General features: G+C 37.2%; 1 protein-coding gene across 7 annotated transcripts in view; it reads right to left on the reverse strand.

Annotated features, from left to right (window-relative positions):
• LOC579087 (teneurin-3) overlaps positions 1–20,612 on the reverse strand; it is a 123,893-nt gene that overhangs the window by 20,299 nt on the left and 82,982 nt on the right. For 5 of the 7 annotated variants that reach the window (XM_030980405.1, XM_030980406.1, XM_030980408.1 and 2 more), the window contains 10 exons: positions 16,157–16,613; positions 15,532–15,742; positions 5,866–6,020; positions 4,280–4,394; positions 3,638–3,910; positions 2,764–3,001; positions 2,115–2,332; positions 1,446–1,583; positions 485–988; positions 3–101 (listed from right to left, as the gene is read on the reverse strand). In XM_030980405.1, the coding sequence (XP_030836265.1) occupies positions 3–101; positions 485–988; positions 1,446–1,583; positions 2,115–2,332; positions 2,764–3,001; positions 3,638–3,910; positions 4,280–4,394; positions 5,866–6,020; positions 15,532–15,742; positions 16,157–16,459 (2,254 nt within the window). In that variant the 5' untranslated portion in view covers positions 16,460–16,613. Of the gene's footprint in view, positions 1–2; positions 102–484; positions 989–1,445; positions 1,584–2,114; positions 2,333–2,763; positions 3,002–3,637; positions 3,911–4,279; positions 4,395–5,865; positions 6,021–10,397; positions 11,211–15,531; positions 15,743–16,156; positions 16,614–20,612 lie in introns of those variants that run through there. The other 2 variants (XM_030980409.1, XM_030980410.1) reach the window with 2 other exon arrangements.

Below are 20,612 nucleotides of genomic sequence, written 5' to 3' on the forward strand. Positions count from 1 at the left end.
ACCTTGTGAGCAATCATCGCCTGTATACTGCTCCTGACATAAACACTGCCCTCTAAGGCATTCACCATGGCCGCTACAGTCTCCAGGGCAACTCCAACCACCTAAAATAAAAAAAAATAAAAAAAAATTGGAGGAGTTAACACACTTTGTTGGGGTTATTGCCACTTTTGAATTACATTTTGCAATATTTGTCTATCAATAAATGAAGCATGAATATGTAGTTCCATTTATTGATGGTGTACTTTCTTTTGGCGGTGACATTGACTAGTATCTGAGTGAGATGTGAAGCTACTGCAGTAGAGAGGGATAGTGGCAAAGATGGACAAAATGCAATAAAAAGATTTTCCCTACAAGAATTTTTGTTTCCTGGACTTAAAGAAATGTAATACTTCACAACTGCACACATTTATTCTAAAATTACCTTGTACTATTTTCATTCATGAAAGAAATAATTTCTGGGTGTAATTTGTAAAATGAGGCTTACTTTTATGTCTGGTAACGAGGTTGACTTCCTCAGCATACGGTCCATCATTGAATACAGCAATATACCATTCTCCAGCATTTAACTCCTCCATGAATGACCAGGTATGCATCAGGTGACTATTTGACCTCTTGACCCTTGACTCTGCCTTGCTCTCTTCATACTTCAATCCACCAAGCCTAAGCACATCGTGGTAAGTCAGTTCAGGCAATTCTTCATCTAGCGTCGTGTCGACGCTGCGCTTCCCTCGTCTGCCCGTGCCGACGTGCACCTGCATGAAGTCGTAGAAGCTGTGTGATGGCGCCCTCGCCTGCTGGCCGTACATGACGAATCCATTCCGTCTTGACAGGGTCAGGTTGAACTGGATGAAGGTGGAGGAGTCAACAGGACTGAAGAGGGTCCAGAAGTGACCTGGTGGTATTTCCTTCCGTGCCGTCGAGCCGAACGTGTAAGGTACGGCAGGACTGTGGACGAGTGTTGTGGTTGTGGTCAATGTCGTCGTTAATTCTGTGCAGGAATGAAACATACCGGTAAATGATTATTACCCTTTCCTCAATCAATATAATTCTGAATTCTTCATCTTTACACACACAGATCTATTGAATGAATAGACTGGTTAAGAATATTGTAAGCCAATTACTTTTGTGCATTACATGCAACTCTTGAATGAACTCGGTCATAAATTAGACACCTTGCAAAAATGAGCTAGCATTTTGCATTTTGAAAATCCTGGATTTAGTTTCACAAAACCAACAACTCACAAAAATATCTGTGCCCTTGTCATCTGCAAATAATCTGTAAGTAAAAATGTAAACTTATACAGTACTGAACCGATGTCAATCTAATTACAACAGCATAATCAAAGATATATATCACAAAAATATCTTTATCAAGATATCTTAATATTTACACTAGACATTTTTTAACAGACTTCACAGCACTCCCCAAAAGCACAAACATTTACCTATTTCATTGGATGGAGGTTGAGGCCTCTTTGGCCTTCTTGTTGTTCTATCCTCGTTACCAAGGTTACCAGAGGATGTTGGCCAGGTATCAATACTGACTGTGTTGGGCATGCCGGTTAGAGGTCTACTCAGGGTCACTGGGGTACAAAGGTCACAGGGGTGAAGGATTAAGAAGAACATAAAAGATTATATTTGAAGATGATACAGGAAGATTATATCTGAATACAGAACATATAGGATATATTCATATGTGTGCTGGAACATATATGTATATACTAAACGTGAATATATTTAAATGAATGCAAAATTCTGTCACAGAGGTTATAACGATATATCAGATTTGAAGGGAATGGGGCTCATTTAGCTATTATTGATACAAATAAAAATGTACAAGTACATGGTCTTTGAACTAATTGCCCTATTGAATATACAAATGATCTTGAACAAGGGGGTTAAAAAGTAATATATTAGCATATATGCCTAATATATGCACATGTTCAAAGTAACAGATTTATCCCAAATATCATATTCCTACAATACTAGTTTTATTAGGAACAAAAGTGGAAATAAAATGAGTTTAGACAATAGCTGAAAAGCCTAGCACCTTCCTTTTTATATCATCTTAGCTATTACCAACAGTAAAGCAGGAGAACAATGACTCCACGTACCTGCAAAGTATGCGACAAGAGCAAGAAGGGCTATGGTGAGTAAGACAAGAATGACGGCTAAACAGCGCCACGACATGTTGTCCTTTTTACAGCCATACTTCTTCTTCATCGTTGGATATTTGAGCTCGGAGGCTTCGTTGGTCCCTTTACCATTGTTCATACCTGGGTATACAGGCATGGGGACTCCTGTACCCATGCTCAAAGGGTATTCAAATAACCTGCAGAAAAATAGGGAAGAAAAAGAGAGGTACGATATAGAATGAAGCTAAGTTTCTTCTTTCCTGTTATTTCATTGCCCTTCACTTCATCTGATAATTATAACTAATATCAGAAATGAGTATAAAATGTTTGTATAACTATTCTGTATGTGACTTCACATCTTGAAAAAGGAGCATAAGTATATTCTCCTCATCTTTTACACCATCATCACTAAACAACAGCAATTACTCATCGAAGGTCCCCTTCTCCAGAACTATGATGGCTACCAACATCCTCCTTATCATCACATCCTCATAATTATCAACATCATCATAAATCTCTTCCTTATCATCATCATCATCCTAATAAGCATTGTAACCAAAACTATAATGAACACCATCACCTTCATAACCGATACCATCACTACCACCCACCACCACCGCCATCTTACCTCTCCTGCCTATGCCTGGCATTGTTGAGTTCATTGAGGGTACCACTGTTGGTAGCCAGGCTGCTGGTTGTATGTAACGTCTGAAGATCACAGGTAGTCATCAGGGGTACGGCGTGGATGATGTTACCGGTCCGTGGCTGCAGGTACATCCCGCTGGTTCCGGGTAACGTCTGGCAGGCGGTGTTGGACATGGAGTGCCGCAGAGAGTTAGGGTCCCCTATTGAGTTGTACTGATTTTCTGGAGAATAAATTAATAACAAATTGACATTTGGGTCATCTTGCATGAAGGGATTACATGTCGGTGCAGGCAACAGCTTTATTTTAAAGTATTTTTTTTAATACAATATTTGCGCTAATACAAGCTACATGATAGAAGAATATTGCCATATCCTATATTTGAAATATCTTGTTGTTTGCACAATGTTTGTCAAAATTTCTTCATCTAAAAAATACATTTGGTGGCCATGATGTACTTTCTGACTGGTTTGTTAAAAAACAAAAAAGCATTCTAACCTAACAGAAGAAGTTAGCATCAATGAGGTTTTAGGCCACCTAGATGCATCAAGAAATATTTTCACCTAATTCATGGTGTTTTCCAACACCACCTGTTACTTTAAAGGCCCACTGCACTACTTGTAGCTACTTGCGCCCTCTATATAACAAACAATGCCTAATCGGTGACCATTGGTCCCCCATGATCCTCTTTTTCTTATGTTAACTGAGAGCTGAGTTGATGAGATAACCACCTGTCCAGTGACCTTGCAGGGCGGTCTAATCCTCCTGTAAACTATGGCAGATAAGCTTTAAAAAACAAAATCTTTACAATGTAAATTTTTCCATTTTATTTAGAAGGGTAATGGCTGAAGAAATGTACCTTTTATTGAGCTATAAATGCCAGTTCCAGTACTATATGATTGTGGTAATGAACCCATGAAGGTAGTTTCTTCTTCATCCTCAATGGTGGGTTGCAACTGATGATAAACAATACCATGGGGAGGGTAAGGCACCCCATTGGTTGGAAGACTGGCTCCTCGCATCTGATTGGCTGGTATGCCTTGGAATGCTCCATTTTGTAGGTGGGGGTAGGTGGAGAGGCCAATAGGAGGGTAGCCTGGCATGCTGGATAAACGGTCCAGTCTTATTGCACCTGGAGGGGGTAGGAAACAAGAGAAATGACTCTAAATTCAATGATTTCATAGTTATTACAAAGAAGATACAAACTGCTTAGGGTCAGATTTACAGTTAAAATGTGTGACATAGCCAGTATTGGTCATTATGTGAATTGTACAAAAAAGTACATAAGTAATATAACTGCTTAAAATGAAACAAAACAGAATAAAACACAAAATATGAGACATGAATAAAATTCTAACTAAGTCATATGTCCATGAGCGCAAAGCAGAGGCAGGTACCAGCGTATTACAAGAAGCCATCATCATCATCATCATCATCATCATCATCATCATCATCATCATCATCATCATCATCATCATCATCACATATATATTGCACCTACCTTGTTGATCTTCATGATTATGTAATGACATATCATGGTCCAACTCATTTTCTGTCATTGTCAAACTAGACCTTGTACTGCGACTGCCTGTAGAATGGCCATCTAAACTCTGTTTCTGTGGAGTGAAAACATCAAAATAAAAATGATTGAGAATCCAAACACTGCTTTTCATACTGTCTTTGTAATGACATAATTACAAAAAGAAAATATTGGTAAAAAGTGTGATGTCAAACAAATATTTTGATGGCTATCTAGAATTTTTTTGTTTAATTGCAATCTGGAGTGTGATGATTGAACATGCATAAAATGTCTGATATTTCTGTCGTTCTTCTTTTCAAGCAAATACATGCAGCTTCACAAGATACACCCAATCATTATTCATTTGCTTCCATCAAATCATTAGTATTCATGAATTTCTTGGAAAGTCGGTGATGAGCTTTAAATCACAGTTAGAACGTGTTTGAATAGGGATTACGTTTAAAGGCATTGGCATTGGTTAGAACTTTCAGCTCACAAGGAGATTCTCACTCATCACAAAGCATTTTAAAATAAGATATTTGATATATTCTACCTCATAATGAAGTTCATTTTAATCTAAGATGCATGTTTTACACAAAGAGGAATATATTCTTTATTAATGTATATACGTATACTAACTGAACTAACTCGAGATTTTCAAAAGGGTTTACATCAGCCTTTCATTGCATTGAATGGTTTATTTGAATTAGACACAGCAACAGCTTTTTCTCACCCAGTTTCGACCACATTAAGAAGACAGAGGATATTATCAATCTATTTGGTTGTGAATGAACATTCACACTTCGCTATCTACAAAGATTTTATACTATGTATTCTTAAAGAAATATGCTCTAGCCAGGAGAAACTATGAATCAACTATGATTTGTTAGAAATCGATGCCAGTGCCTTTAAAGAACCAATCTGCTCTAAATATTTTGATGGAACTTGGAAGGCAAGGATTAGAATCCACATTGAGGGCCTCTAGTTACAAGTCAGAAGAACCTCGTGACTGAAGCAGTGTGAGAGACGGATAAGGCTTGTGATGGATAATGATTATCTTTTCATATGTATCTCACAAAAATTCTTGCAGACTCAGTACTCCTGAGGATCATGCACAAGTGATGATTAATCACAAGATATAGTCATTCTTTTTCTTTGAAGGGAAAAGCTCAAGATGGATTGGTATAAATTTTTCCTAAATTCCTTCTTTTAATGAGAGTGAAATGAGAGAAAATAATGAGAAAAAATGAACTAAAGAATAACAAGAAATCAAGATTTTGAGCACATTTTTTATATCATAAAATATTCATTGACTGCAACTACTCGAACATTAATTTACAATTTCCACTCTCTACGTAGGATTCCAAGTGAAGTTAATGGGTTCCCAAAAGAAACAAATTCCTTGCTTAATATAAGTACCTCATTATGGTAGTTCCGCTAAAGCCAGGATAAAACTATGATTGACAAGGCCCTAAATAGAAACGATGAGGCTACCTTGAGCAAAAAAACAAAGACCATCAAAATATACATGTAAACATTTGTTCATTTAACTAGATTTGACTACTTACATGTAAATAGTGATCGACTTCTTGTAGTAGTTGATCATGGTTCATGTCGCCCCTTGTAGAGGTGCTAACGTTGATGGACCCTTCCATACTTCCGAGGGTGGAGTCAAAGTTATCTGAGACTGAGGGACATTTCAGATCTGAAGGCCTTTCTTTACCTGAGAGAAAGAGAGAGAGAGAGGGGGAGAGATATGTTAATTTTATCATTCATTATATCTCCTCTGTAAAAGCTTATAATTGTATTCCATGTAATTTGACCTTTTTTTTAAAACCTTGGTAAAATAAAAAATAAAAAAGTTTAATTTTAAGAATATGTTCCAACTGCCTTAACTAGTTATAAGTATTTATGACTTGATGTACTTTTTAAAATTTATCGGTACATAACTCAAGCTCTCACACATATGAAGTCTTCACTAAAAATAACATAGAAAACACAGCAGTCAAGTAAGAAACGATGAAGGCAGGGGAAGAGGCGAGAAGGATCTTTCCTAAAAAGGTCACAGTTTCTTTAAAACTACATTCAGAAGAAGGGACAATTAGACGTGAATCCTGCTTTATCCATTTAACAAATCCCTAACCATGAGGATGGCTGATAATACAGAAAGTCAACGGAGAGAAATGAAAACACCCAATTTCTACCAAATATTCTTGAAATTTGAACAATCTCCTGTCTGACACTTGATCTGAGACAGACTCTAGAGGAAGTTGGTGGGGGTGGAAGCCGCTGTCGCCGCGACGACAGGGTTTGTTGTTAGAGCTTTAGCGGGCAGCTTGGCTTGAGATCAGGTCCTAACTCACGTCAGATGGGACCGGGGATTTGGCGGATCTAACGGGTAGAGTGCTCCCTCGCTGGTGAGCGAGGAGGGAGGATTCAATATGGCATTCAACCTCATTAGATCAAGAGGAAGAAGAAACATAGAGTGGGTGTTATAAGGTAGTAAGTCCATCAGATAGATATATTTCAATCTCCCAAAATAATTGCTCCAATTGTTGGTCAGTCAGTCAAATCTATGCTCAAGATTATCACAAGAGACAAGTTTATAACTATCTTAAATATTGATCACACCATATCATAACCTATCAAGTCTCACAGCATCATTAGGAAATGTAAACATCTGGTGGAATATCCAAGTTCTTCCTTACAACATCTTCATACAAAAGGTCTTTCGTTTCGCCAATTACTCCCAAATGATTATATTGGTCCATTGTCTTCCTATACCTATCAAAAAGTTTGAAAAGGCTTAATTTGGCAGATATAACGTTGCTATACAGAACAAATCATTGCTATTTGTATTCTGATTAATGAATGAATCACATCTATGACATGCCCTTGGAGTAAATTGGGCAAAGTAAGAGTTAATCGACCGAACCAAACAAAAATCGGAAATCGCTTGTATAATATACCATCATGATAAGAATTATATAAGAACAATGAAATGGAATGGCTGACAGAGGAATCTCCATCCATTTGCTAATGGATGTAAAGCGTTCTGGGTATGAACAGCATATAAACAATATCTGTATATCATACGGATTTGAGACCTTTCATCAGAACGGAAGACGCAAGAGGGGGTTCATGGTAGCTTACACTTCAGGGTAATGGACGTCTATCCTGTAAAACGATATACCTCTGCATTTAGGCCGGATAAAACAGGCCTTAGAGAGCCAAGTTCATTAGGAAAAGCTAAATAAACTTGGAAGATCATGTGGAATAAAGAGAGGACCATGGTTGGGTGTCTGTGGAGTGTGCTAACAATGTAGATTGGTGTTGGGTATCTAGATGTATAATCTAAATAAAATAATGAGGCCCACTCTGTTTGTAAGGGTGATAACAAAAATTGTAATAATTAACTTGCACATTGCTGTATCCGTACTGTATATGCCATGTTCTCTCAAATGTTCAAATTTATAAACTATTTGGCTAAATGCAAGGCCCACTTAATAGCAGTGATAGATGAGATAATGAAAACATGAGAAGACAAATGAAATTGATATAAATTTTCTGGGAACAAGAGCAAAGTGGTTACAGTACACAAAAAGAAATCAGCTGTTGAGCCTCAGAGAGCAAGAGAGAAAGAAATTTATAGAGATTAGAAAAGATGGGAAAGTACAGACATAAGGAGAAATAGAGATGAAACATAAGAGAGATCCATGAGAACTAAATGTTATTTGTTTCAAGTTAGTGAACCCTTGCAAAAATAGTCAAGAAAGCCACCACCCCACACCAAAATCTTTTATCCCCATTGCTTTCAACTGATACCACCTGATAGAAAATAACAATCCAACATCCCAAATCCATGTAGCTTCTGTAGGATTCCAAAACTTGTTTTTAAAACATTTCACAACTATTCTCTTTTGTCATCGGTGCCTTCCATCGCACCAAACACCTGTCTGCGGCTATCTGAGGTGTGATGCCAAAGGCTATACATAAACAAGACCACTAGACTGCTACATGTCAAAAAATGGCAGTGATGGAGGTCATTTTATTCCATTCCTCCAGATATAACATAAGCAGCAGTAGTTTAGGGTTAACCATTTCAAAAATAAGAATTTGACTTTATAGAATTAGAAGTAGTTAGTTTTGACTATGAGCATTTTCCATTTTCCCCCTAATTCTAAAGTTTAACATCATGTCTGGTAGAATTTCATACTCGTGTCAGTAATAAACATTGCATGTACAAATTATACAGCTCTACAGAAGAACTACAGTATTCATAAATTCAAGGTATAGTATAACTAGATTTGTTTACATTTTTCCAAAAGTCATACCGTTAATTATGGACAAATAAATCAAAATTGACAGCATTACAGACAATACTCCAAATCCATAAAGAATAACCCTTTATTATCTTCCCATTTGACACATAACCACAACTAGGAATCACAGAGTATTGTCCACTTTAGATACTATTGTACTGACAATACAGCGGTTTTACTTTGTCCATGAGGCAGCAGTGATATTTGTGTTGCCGATTGTCTGTGATGACGGCCCATTTCATAGTTCATGCTCTCGTGGGCATGTTGAAAAGAATAGAATTCAAGCGTGCCTGACATCCCACTTAATGGTGCAGCCAGAACACATGGAAACAATATCGAACCCAGCCCATTCTCTTAAATTCATGAGCTCCGTCTCTCCTTCATGTTTTAAAAATATCAGCTATTCTTTATCTTGTTCTACATAAATGTATTGTAGCCAATGCATTCATAGACAAATATAAGATTAACCACAGTATGGTCTACCGTATTATTCTTTTGTATTCAAAAGTTTTACTTTGAAATAAATGTGTTGTATTCATCTCAGTTTGGGTGTTGATATAACAAATTTTCATAAATACATCCGGTGGTTTTGCAACTTTTGCAACTTGCAAATGAATAATAAAGAATGACTAATTTTTTTTCAAAAACATGTTTTTCCCCAAAATATAGAGTAGGTCCAATTTCAATTCAGAACAAGCAGAGTTCATTTATAGATGTGAAAGATATTTTTATCATTCCTTTTTATCAAATTAGATCTTAGTTTTATGTCTTCTAATTTCAAAATGAATTGCCAAATTTAGTCTGGTATTTCACAGTAGCATTAAACTACATGTCGGTTTTCTGGTAGCAAAATAGTCCAAACCAGAGTGCATGCATTGGAAGTTGAGAGATGCCAGGGGGTTAAACGTCAAATCTTGAGAGTTCATTTATGGATGTGAAACATATTCTTTCTATTCTGTTTTATCAAATAAGATATTAGTTTATTCAAGTTTCAAAACGAATTGCCAAATTTAGTCTGGTATTTCAAAGTAGCCTGCATCTCCACATTGGATTTCTGGTGGCAAAATAATCCAAACACGAGTGCACGCATTGGAAGTGGAGAGATGCCAGGGGGTTAAAACATCAGATCTTGATTTGTACCATGTAACTTCTGACTCCTCCCAATCTAAAGTGCACCCATTATGGGGATTTCACCTTGTATAAACACCCCAAACAGGCAACTTTTCTCCCCAACCGTAATCTCGCATCATGTTTTTGACAAGTATGAGATGGCAGTATTTGGCATTGCCGAGGGCGATATGAGAATGTAAGACCGAGAGGATTACGGGCACAACCAGAGTGCGAGATAGACCCTCTGATGAGTCACTGTGTGGGGGACTGGACTGTATCACGAAGGATCACTGGGATGATTACCTGGCATCTTCAATCTAAAAATCTGCAATTTCACAGAAAATAATGCTTTCTTCTCTCCTACTTTGGAATTTGGATGCAATTCATTTACAATCATCCTTAAAATATTTGAGAGAAAATGTGCTCTGGTGATGCTACATGTATATGCTCACTATAAATAAAAGTATGGGAAGTTAAATTCTTATTCAATGAGAGAGAGAGTAGGCTTCCAATAGATTAATAGAAAAAAGGTATGTTCCTTCAATAAATTAAAAATATTCTTTTATGAAGGAAATGAAATCCTATCTTGTGCCATTCAAATGGACGGTAGAAATAATTGACTCTGACAAACAGCTTTATGAAAGTAAGAAATGATAACAAGAATGTACCTTTCTCAAACACAATCCACCCAGCCATCTCTGGTTGTCCATCTCGAAGACGATAATAGGGCTTTCGCATGAGAGAGCCGCCTTGCGTTTCCCCCGGGGTAATTGTTCTATGTACTTCCATTGTAAACGATTCTCAACACCTACAACAAGTCACTCACAATGCTCGTCTAATTGAAAATGCAAATATGTTCCATATATAATTCCTTCAGACTCATTTGTTCCTTCAGAAGTCCAATCATCCAATTGCAAATTTATCCAAGCAAATTTTATCAAATGCACTGTTTCTGTGAGACGATGAGCAGAAACTATTGGCATACATGTATCATTCCCAAGTAGTAATAGCCAATTGAAGGTTGTTCATTTTCCTTCACATTTTCCTTGAAAAGCTTGAGATACCAGCGAGGATATAAATAAATGTTCCATCCTTATTGTGACATGACTCTGCATGAACAAGTCAAACTCCAATTGTTACAAACAAAGAGCAACTATTCCTCATTCAACCACAAACTACGCAAGGCAAGAATTAGGAGAAGACACTATGACGTAGCGTGAGAAAAACACGTAGCAGGAACATGAATGAATGTTTCCTTGCTCTTCTCTTGACTCAAAACACTGTAATAAAATGAACTCCGCCTGGTGTTACAGGCATTTCAGGTAACCAAAGTGCAATGTTTACACAAGAACTGGACTATGAATGAAGAGTCACTACACAGACAAGCAGCTAGAACAAGTCATCCGAACAATAGGCCAACTGGAACTGTGAACAAAGTTACGACCACCTCGCTAATTAAAGCACAATAAAGGCTACCCCATGGCACTGCACTGAGAAAGAGAGAACCTAAACAAACAGACAAAGATACATATCACAACAACATCACATTGGAAGTTAGGATTAGAATCAGGTGAATCCTGGACAAAGAAAGGCAAGATACTGCTGGTATTTTCTTTTGTGTTTCCACATCAGGGTTGGTCAATCAGTAATCTGGTGTATGTATGTTCTCAGGATTATGCTTAACTAACATGAAGAAGGAAGAGGGGGGCTAAGCCCCTGCAGTTGTGCAAAGATGCCCCAGATCCTAGCACCTGATAAGGGAGTCAGGCCAGATAAATAAACAACAGACAGCTAAATCATTAACAAAACTTCCATCAATATTGTATGCATAATGCAAACATCGGTATCTATTTGGAGGACCTCCAACAGATAGCTGGCTAATTGCTCCATGTTGTGCTTTGCTTTATATTTTGCTCCTTTAACCATAATCTCATTCTCTTCCTGTTAAACTTTAATTTACTGAGTACCATAGTCCATATTGTATGTCCCCCTCGAGTGTCTTCAAGCAATTTACCTACATTCTTAAAAAACCTCAGCAAATTGCTTTATTCCTTTTGATATCATCTCTTTTTCACGTCATGTACTTACATGTAGTATTTCCTTTAAAAAAAATACATTTTCAATTCCTCAGCATTGGCTTAAACCACAAATTCCTTTGAAAATGAAATATTCCCCCCCCCCCCTCCTCCTCCCCTACCTCCATTTGTGATTCCCCTCTTCTTGTCCGTCTGCCTTTCTCTACATCTCTCTCTCTCTCTCTCTCTCTCTCTCTCTCTCTCTCTCATCTCTCCGTCTCTTTCTTTCCCTTCCTCACTCTGTACTCTACTCTTTTCTTTTCCCCATCTATTTCTTCAGCTATTCAAATTAAAATGTACTGTAGTTATGAAGAAACCACCCTCTCCTTTTACCTTTTTCTTTTATTGCATGTGTTGCACATATTTATGTTTTATTTCATTTTCAGTTCATTTCACTTTATGTCACCATGGAGACACTTTCCAAGACGAACAAATAGTAGAAATGTTAGACATGCAATGAAGTCCACGTCGAGCATCTCTTCATCTCACTATTTCTGTCCTGACATCTCGGTAATAATAACACAAATCTCCACTTCTTACAATCTTCTCACAGAACACACCATACCTGTCCATCAAACTCTCTCCATCTGTCAACGCATGTCTTCACAATTCTATTTTCATTGCCTTTAGAATGCTTGAGACTTCTGTATTCATGCTCTCTCTCTCTCTCTTCCTTCCTCTCTCTCTCTCTTTCTCTCTCTTTCTCTCTCACTCTCCCACTCTCTTCATCTCTCCATCCTTCTTTCCTCCTCTCTTTCTCACTCTCTTGTCAATCTTGTCCATCCTATTTGTCCATATATTTCATTCACATTCATCTTTAGCACTATCTGATTTTCCCTCTATTTTAGAGCCATTGTACTATAATCCTATTTGTCCATTTTTATGGTATCTTTCTCACATTTGTTTTCTCTTTCTTCTAACGTTCTGCTATTATATAAGTATAAAAATCATACAGAATAGTATACAATGTTCATCTCCCTCTCCCTCACTCCCTCTCTCCTCTCCTCTCTCTCTCTTTCTTTACTCTGTCTTGGCTTCTCTCACTTCTGTTCTTGAGCATCTCTGTCTTTCCTCCCCCCCCCCCCTTTTCTCTCTTTGCCTCGGTCTCTCTCTTTGCCTCTGTCTCTCTCATTCCCATTCCTCTGGCTTCCTGTCCATCTTCCAATTCTCTTCCACCTACCACCATTGCCCAACAACAATTAGCATGTAATCTTCTCTCTCTATTTACACCACTGTAAAATATTTACTCGGGCTGATGATTGTTGTTTCGCTAATTTCTCCCAGTGTCTAACATGATTGACATAGTGCAGCAACCCCCGCGAGCTAACTGAATAAATACAAAAGATCCTTCTTTTCAAGGGAATCAATTATCTCTTGTATAATTAGACGTCCGACTCAATTAACTCATCACGCCTGATAAATTATCGCTTCTGTTTGTTTTGGAATCCATGGACATGGTCTTTCCCACTGCCCTATCCCATTTGTTGATGAGTTCATTCTTCCATGGAAGTTTACTTTTGAAAATACCAGGAACAATATGCATATTGATTACCAGTAGATGAAAACCACATAAACATATTCCTCATACCAGTACATGAAAACCACATAAACATATTCCTCACATCATTGAGTCTATTCCTATTTGAGAATGTCGTTTCATTTTGCTTGATGGTATTCTATGGTATTCAGGATGTATGACAATGTTTGCATGAGACAGATTTCTCATAGTTCTTCTGCAACAAAAACATTTGTCAACAGGAAGCATACAATTCTGAATTCTTAAAATAATATTGCATAAGTAGTCATACAGCCATATGTATAAGCTTCAAAATAGTTTGTCCTTATCAAGAAATGGTTTAATGACAATTTTTTTTCAGGATACATCAACTTGCGACAAGTCCAATCTTTTCGATGTATTTCTCTTCCTATAGGCATACATGTACAAGAAACAATGATTTTAAATTACATTTCGGTGACCAAGAATATTAAAAAATTGTTGCAATTAAAGTTGTCATTCCGTACAATAATCGAATGTGTGTTTATTCTTCAGGAAGAAACGTTGAATAAATAAACTATTTTGATGAATCTACGCATTTTTTTGTACATCATGGCAGAAATAGTGAAGAAGGGGGAGAAATTAAGAAAAACAGGATGATTTCGGACTCCCAGAATCATCACTTTTATCTGTCAATCATTGCGATCCAATCACTACATGAGAGGAACAAACCAACCTCTACTCCAAGTCAATATTCTTAATTAAACATGCTCTTTGTCTCCGGGACTGGTTAATGAATCATCAATGATTTGATTTTTCTCCTCCTCATTTTCCCTTCGTTTCTGGATCCTTCTCTCACTTTGTGGCTGTCGATCAAGCCATTAGTATGCACATCACCTGACGAATGCTCAAACATGATATAATATTTGCTTGCGATTGTGGTATCCCGATAGCGGTCGATAGAGATGAACATGTTTTCATCATCTCAACATTGATTTTACCCCAATTATCACTTTGGTCAGGTGTACAGTGTAGATATGATGCAGCGAGAACTAATAAGGAAAACTTTAATTATCTTTGATATTCATGTGTCTGCACTGATTCTTTTGATTGATCGAGTGCTGATTGGTATTCAGTTTACCATTTACCCTAACCACCGAGCATGCATACTAAAGAAGTCTTTTCATATAAAACACAAAATAAAGTAATTTCTTGATAAAATAAAATAAAATTGTAAGCATCTAAAATCAATAAAGTTATCAGGTTTCTTACAATTAATTTGTTAAAAAGCAAGATTTTATGTTATCATATTTTTGTTTAAAGTAACTAAAAAGAAACAAAAAAGGAGAGGGAAAAGCTACTGCGCAAGACTACAAAGTGTTGAAGAAGTTCAAGATCACTCTGTACAGAAAGCTAATATCTTAGTCTGTACATCCACACTCCACGTTATCAGGAGGAATTGGAACAGATAAACTACATATAATTGTAGGTCTTATCTTTGCCAAGACAGGACAACTACTCTACAACAGCTCAATATTTGCTGAGCATTGAAGTCATTAATCCTTGTCATCCATTCGTGAACTTGCAGCAAGGTGATTAATAATCAAGACAAATACAAAGATAGGCCTCTAATCAATTAGCAATGGTCTCCAATTAGGCACCCAAATCATCAGCTTCATATCTATTTCTACCAGCTTTTGTGTTTTTATCGCCATGTCAGGAAGAATAGATTGTTGTATGATTCATCCTTGCCTTTGTAAACAAAGTGATAACATGATATGCTCAGTAATTGGGATTTCTTTATTTGATTGGGAATTGTATTCTTTTCCCATATCTCTCCACACTCCCTCTATCTCTCTTGCATTCCAGACTATGTCATTAATATCACTCATCAAGTTTGATATTACACAGAATCTTCTTTCTTCTTTATTTGAAGTACGGTACTTTTTATCTGCGCCATTTCTGATGCCCGCTTTTTAAATCTTGACTAGAGATAGATAACAACCTTTTACTTTAATTACTATCTCATTTCATAAAAAATATTTACAACTAAACATAGATTTTAAAAATCTGTGTTATGTCCCCCCCTCCCCCAGAAAAACTCACTCTTTCCCTCTCTCTTTCTCTCTCTCTCTCTCTCTCACTTTCTCTCCCTCATCCTCACCATATCTCCTTCCTCTCTCTGATCATAAAACAAAAAACATAAAATCCAGGAAGGGGGAATATACATACCATCATAATAGGGCCTTTCTTCAGCAATATGTTCTGCAATGGGAGGTTCCATTCTGACAGCAGGGTGGCACAGACTCTCTTCCTTGGGATGTACCTCCTGCTGTTGATTAGGGAATGCTTCCTTCCCGTCCTCACTCATTGGGGAGATAGGTACCTCACTCATCCGCAATGTCTCGTTGGAGCTATAGCCTCCGTTTCTCACACCGTATCCCTTCAAAGATAATCAAAGTAAAGGAAAATGTGGACATAATGGTTTTATTGAATTTTCTGCTACATTGGTTAGATTACAATATGAGATATCTCTTGCTATTTGGAGTCGATACATTTGCTGTGATTTTTATTTGAAGCATTTAACTCAAAATCTACACGACAGATATTTAGAAATATCAACATGTCATAAATAAGATCTAAGATTAAGTGATTGACTCTAGATGGGAGACTAGATGAGTATAAAGTACATATAAAACACAAATTTGGGGCCAAGACTGTTTTTATGGTTTCCCTACACAAAAAATTTCAGAGACAATACTTCACAAGAAATATCTTAGGTGATGAGGAATTAGTGGAGACACCCAACAGGGAATTCATCTTTTCTAGTAAGACCTGATAGATTGATAGTACTGACCTGTTGCGATTGATCGTCCTCTTGTGAGGAGCTGCTACATGACGACCGGGCCTGCTGATGACGCTGCCCCTGCTGCTGCTGCTGCTGATGATGCGGTTGCCGCTGGCGACGCTGCCTGTGATGCAGACTTTTCCTGTTGCCCTCTGGTGGTGGTGGTGGTGGGTGTTGTTGTTGATAGGGTGGCTGATGTTGCTGTGGCTGATGATGTTGTTGTTGCTGCAACTGTTGCAACGGTTGTTGGGGATAATACTCCTGGGGTACAGGTTGAACTGAGTAGGCCAGTACGGAGCCCCGTGCAGCCATAGGGGTGCTGAGCTTTGTCACTTTTAAAGCTCAAGTACGGGACTCGATAGCCCACCTTAATTCTGCTCCTTCAAAAATTGTCCTTATAGCTATTCTCACTGATGATAATGTTCCACTTGATTTTATCCTCACCTAGAAAACAAGTAGTTCACACCTGCAAAGATAAAGAGGAAACAGTCAACAAATGCATAGAGTCATGTATGAACTTACTACTTTATCAATGAATTCAATAAGTGCAGTCTTCACAGTACCTTGCAGTACAAGCAAAAGTGGGAAGTAACAAAAACTATTAGGCCTGTCCTCATCAGCTCTAGATGGCCAAATAGTCAAATATACTCTATTTATGGTCTGTCTTCACCAGTCCAGAGACTCGCACTATGCATGGACAATGAGCAAATTTCTTGAACTTGAGTTTTTGAGCTGATGAGGACGCGATTTGTAACTTACAGCTAATTTCCTGGATCACAAAATAGCAAGCTATTTGGCCAACTCGGGCTGATCAGGACAGACCTAATGTTTCCATATCCTTCACAAATAAACCATCTTCTATTTCATTTCCTGCTACTTGGTGAGTTGGATTAGTCGGTTATCCATCAACCCTTTCTCTAATCCTTGCTACCTTCCCAGAGGGAACCCTTCAGTGCTACCTACCGCTAGATGAGTGGATGGATGGATGGATGCGGGTCAGGGTGACATTCAGACCAGCAAGTCTGGACTTTTACGAGAGGTCATTTCACCAAGAATTCCATGAAAAACGATGAAAAATAGTAAAAACCATAATTACACATTCTCAACTGCACAGCATTTACATCTATGCTTATTCCCTTTTTGCCATCTATACAAAGTAGATGAATACAGGGTTTATGTATAAATGCAAATAAATGAAAAATGATAATCTGTATTTCAGCTTGAGTGGTGTTGCTATGGAAACAAAAATAAATCTCTAAACCATACTGGTACTTTGGCATTCAGCATGGATGCGGGAGATGTACAAAACTCTGAGCTTAACAACCTAATACATAGTTTTAAAAAAGAAGGGAAAAAAGGAGGTTATAGAACCTTAAATAGACCAAATATCAAGGATGGAAAACATGTAGGTGATGTACTAAACAATTTATGGAATGGCATTTGTCTGGAAATTGGAGCACTGATTTCATAAACACAACAACAGATGAAAGGACAAAAATACAAACAGGTTTAAACTTTCAATGAAGCATGTAAGATCACTTTTCCCCCATAAAAAAGAAGTGTTTGTGAATTTGCTAGCTGGTTCGCGACTTATATTACAACTATAATCTTTATGTCTTTCATTAAAAAATAAAACAAGCTTCAGGCAATGTTATCCAATACTTTCAAAGAGCCTAGATAACATATTTCATCTTTATTTCATTCTCTTCTTTACCACAAAGCGTGCACACCTACATGTAATGTATATTTCAGTGGTTTCTTGCTAGCAACAGCTTTTCTGCTTTAGTGCTGTTTCCATGGAAACGTGATGTAGAAGCTCCTAATACAGTTGTACAAGATAGTACATTTGCATCCCAACGCGAGATGAGGTTTTGAAAGATTTGCAGTTGCAGAGGTTTGTGCCGTAGGTTTATATTTTGATAAACAATAATAGAATTCAATGAATCCCAATATATGCAATGAGATTTCCATGAAAGGAAAAAGGATTACACGTAGGTGAATGCTCGGTAATGGTTTTGTTATTTTCATGTTTAAATCTTCTTGAAATAGGTTGGAAAACAACATCAGCTCTTTGCAGATGACATCCATGTAGGTGGATGAAGTATGGGTTTGGTCTTAAAAACTCAAGAATAGTCTGCTGGAACACTCTATTTTTAAACATTACAACAAAGTTTAAATTAACCTCTCAATGTCTGTGCAAAATAAATCCAATAGTTTTCTTCATGAACAAGTTCACAGTCTGCAACAAACTTGTGCAGATGAATAAACAGAAGTCTTCATTATAACAATAAAATTCAATAAATATATCAAAAATATGCAAGCACATACCAAGATGCTAGAGAAAATTGCCAATCTGTGATACTTTCGTGTATATGTATTTTATAAACCACTTGCTCAACTACATTGTACACAACTCACTAGTCTGAATTTGATCAAAGAAATAAGAAATATATCATTGCTCTCCCAAGGAAGAAAATAAAGCCAAGTAAATTATTTCCACTGTTCTCATCAAGTATCAATTTTACTTGGTCCAAACGATGTTAATTCTTTGCTTGCCCATCCATACATTGTGGCAAGTGGCAACCCTGAGAAAAAGATGTTGCTACAACCCATATTCTCTTAGTAGCAACTAATAAGTTGTATAGAACCACATCTAGAGTTTTCAAAAGCAAGCCCGTTGAGCATGATAGAAAAGTTATTGGCTACATCTGTAAAGTGACTGCGGATGGAAAATCACTGGACCATCAAGTAATCTTACTAGGCAAGCTAGAAACACTTGAACTTCACTGTCATGCATAATTTCTTATCTCGAAACGGGAGGATAAAAGATTTGTACAAAACAACTGTCAACAGCTAACCAGTACTTCAATCGCCATGCCTACAGAAACCTCGGTGATGGAGGATGAATTTGCAAGACGTACACGCCTCTGAAGATGAGACAGTTATCAAGTTGTGCATCAGTCAAGGATATGGAGCGGAATGGATTCCCAACCACAGAGATTTGTCTGATAGAGTCAAAGAACTTTCTGAGATAGACAATGAACCCAGCCGGTGCTGCTGTCTTCCTCATCAAGACACAATGGATGGAGGGTTTTTCTCCCCTATTCAGGATATCCTCTACAGACCGAGTGAGACGGGCGAGAGGAAGAGATGGCCCAGGACAGTGCTGTCATTCAGAAGAGAAAGGACAGACCTAGATTTTGGCATCCCTTTTGCCTTTGACTTTTGCAGCTAAGTCTAGGTAGCACATGGTTTACAGTTACTTCCTGTTTTGGTCCCTGTGAGAAACTAATGACACAGTTATGAACGAGACTAAACATTGCTAATAGTGCACTTTTTAAGTCTTTAAAATTTTACTGTCATCTTCCTGGGTACAGACAGGTTTTTTTCCACCCTGAGGATAAGAAGCCTCATTTCAATAAGGCTTCATCTATTCAGTTATAATTTATTCATATACTTGTTTGTGAATTCTGCTAAATACAGGTAGAAATGAAACAGAAAACCTGTTGGAATATATTAAATTATATTTTGTACAGATCAATCAATACATGTAGTTTACTAACCATACTCAGACATAAAGTCAATGTGAAACAAGAGGTTTTCTACCGACACAAAATATGCTCAAAATTGTCTTTTTCATAATCAAAATTCTCCACTGCGCCACAAGGAGACTTCATACTAAAGTTTAGAGGGGTGAAAATGCCTAATTAAAAAAAAAAAAGTTTTCTTTATCTTTTTGTGTACTAAACGATCATAATCTTTGTGGAAATTAATTTACTTTAATTCAAGCAGATTTTTATTCAAAATTTCTCCGTCATCAAGAGATACAAAACAATTTTGAAAGAAAAATTCTGTTTCATCTGTCAGTATGGATCTCAACAAGGATATATTCTAAAATCTGATGAAAACGACTAAGGACGGAACAAAGAGGAGCAATCGGCACATTAAGATATGATGAAAACATGTAAGTATGATATAAAGAGAAGCAATCTGCACATTCAAGATGTGATGAAAACATCTACCAGTAAGTATGATAAAAAGAGAAGCTAACTGCACATTTAAGACTTCAGGACACAAAAAGGAAGTGGAATTTGGATCAGACTACATTCTGAGTCAGACGGGACCTTGGGTATTGAGATGACATAGAAGGGCCAAGTGAAGGAAACTGTGCAACATGGCTGATATCCAACAGCAGAAGGCATCCCTTACTACACAATTGAAGTAATACTAGGATCATGAAATGCAAGGTATTCAATACTTTTCATCTTGGAACACATATTATTACCGGTAAAGTAAATTGGAATTACACATTGTGTGTAAATTCGACACAAGTCACTCCTGAGTTTAAAAAAAATACATTAAACTAGTTTTAACAATTGAAGAAAGAAAAACATTGTTCTAGCCTCTAGGGTGTCCATATACACTGTATAGGCCTATACTGTATCTACTGATTATGTAGGTCATA

The sequence above is a fragment of the Strongylocentrotus purpuratus genome, unplaced genomic scaffold (genome assembly GCF_000002235.5).
Source record: "Strongylocentrotus purpuratus isolate Spur 01 unplaced genomic scaffold, Spur_5.0 spur5_scaffold_11, whole genome shotgun sequence".
Taxonomy (NCBI): Eukaryota; Metazoa; Echinodermata; class Echinoidea; order Camarodonta; family Strongylocentrotidae; genus Strongylocentrotus; species Strongylocentrotus purpuratus.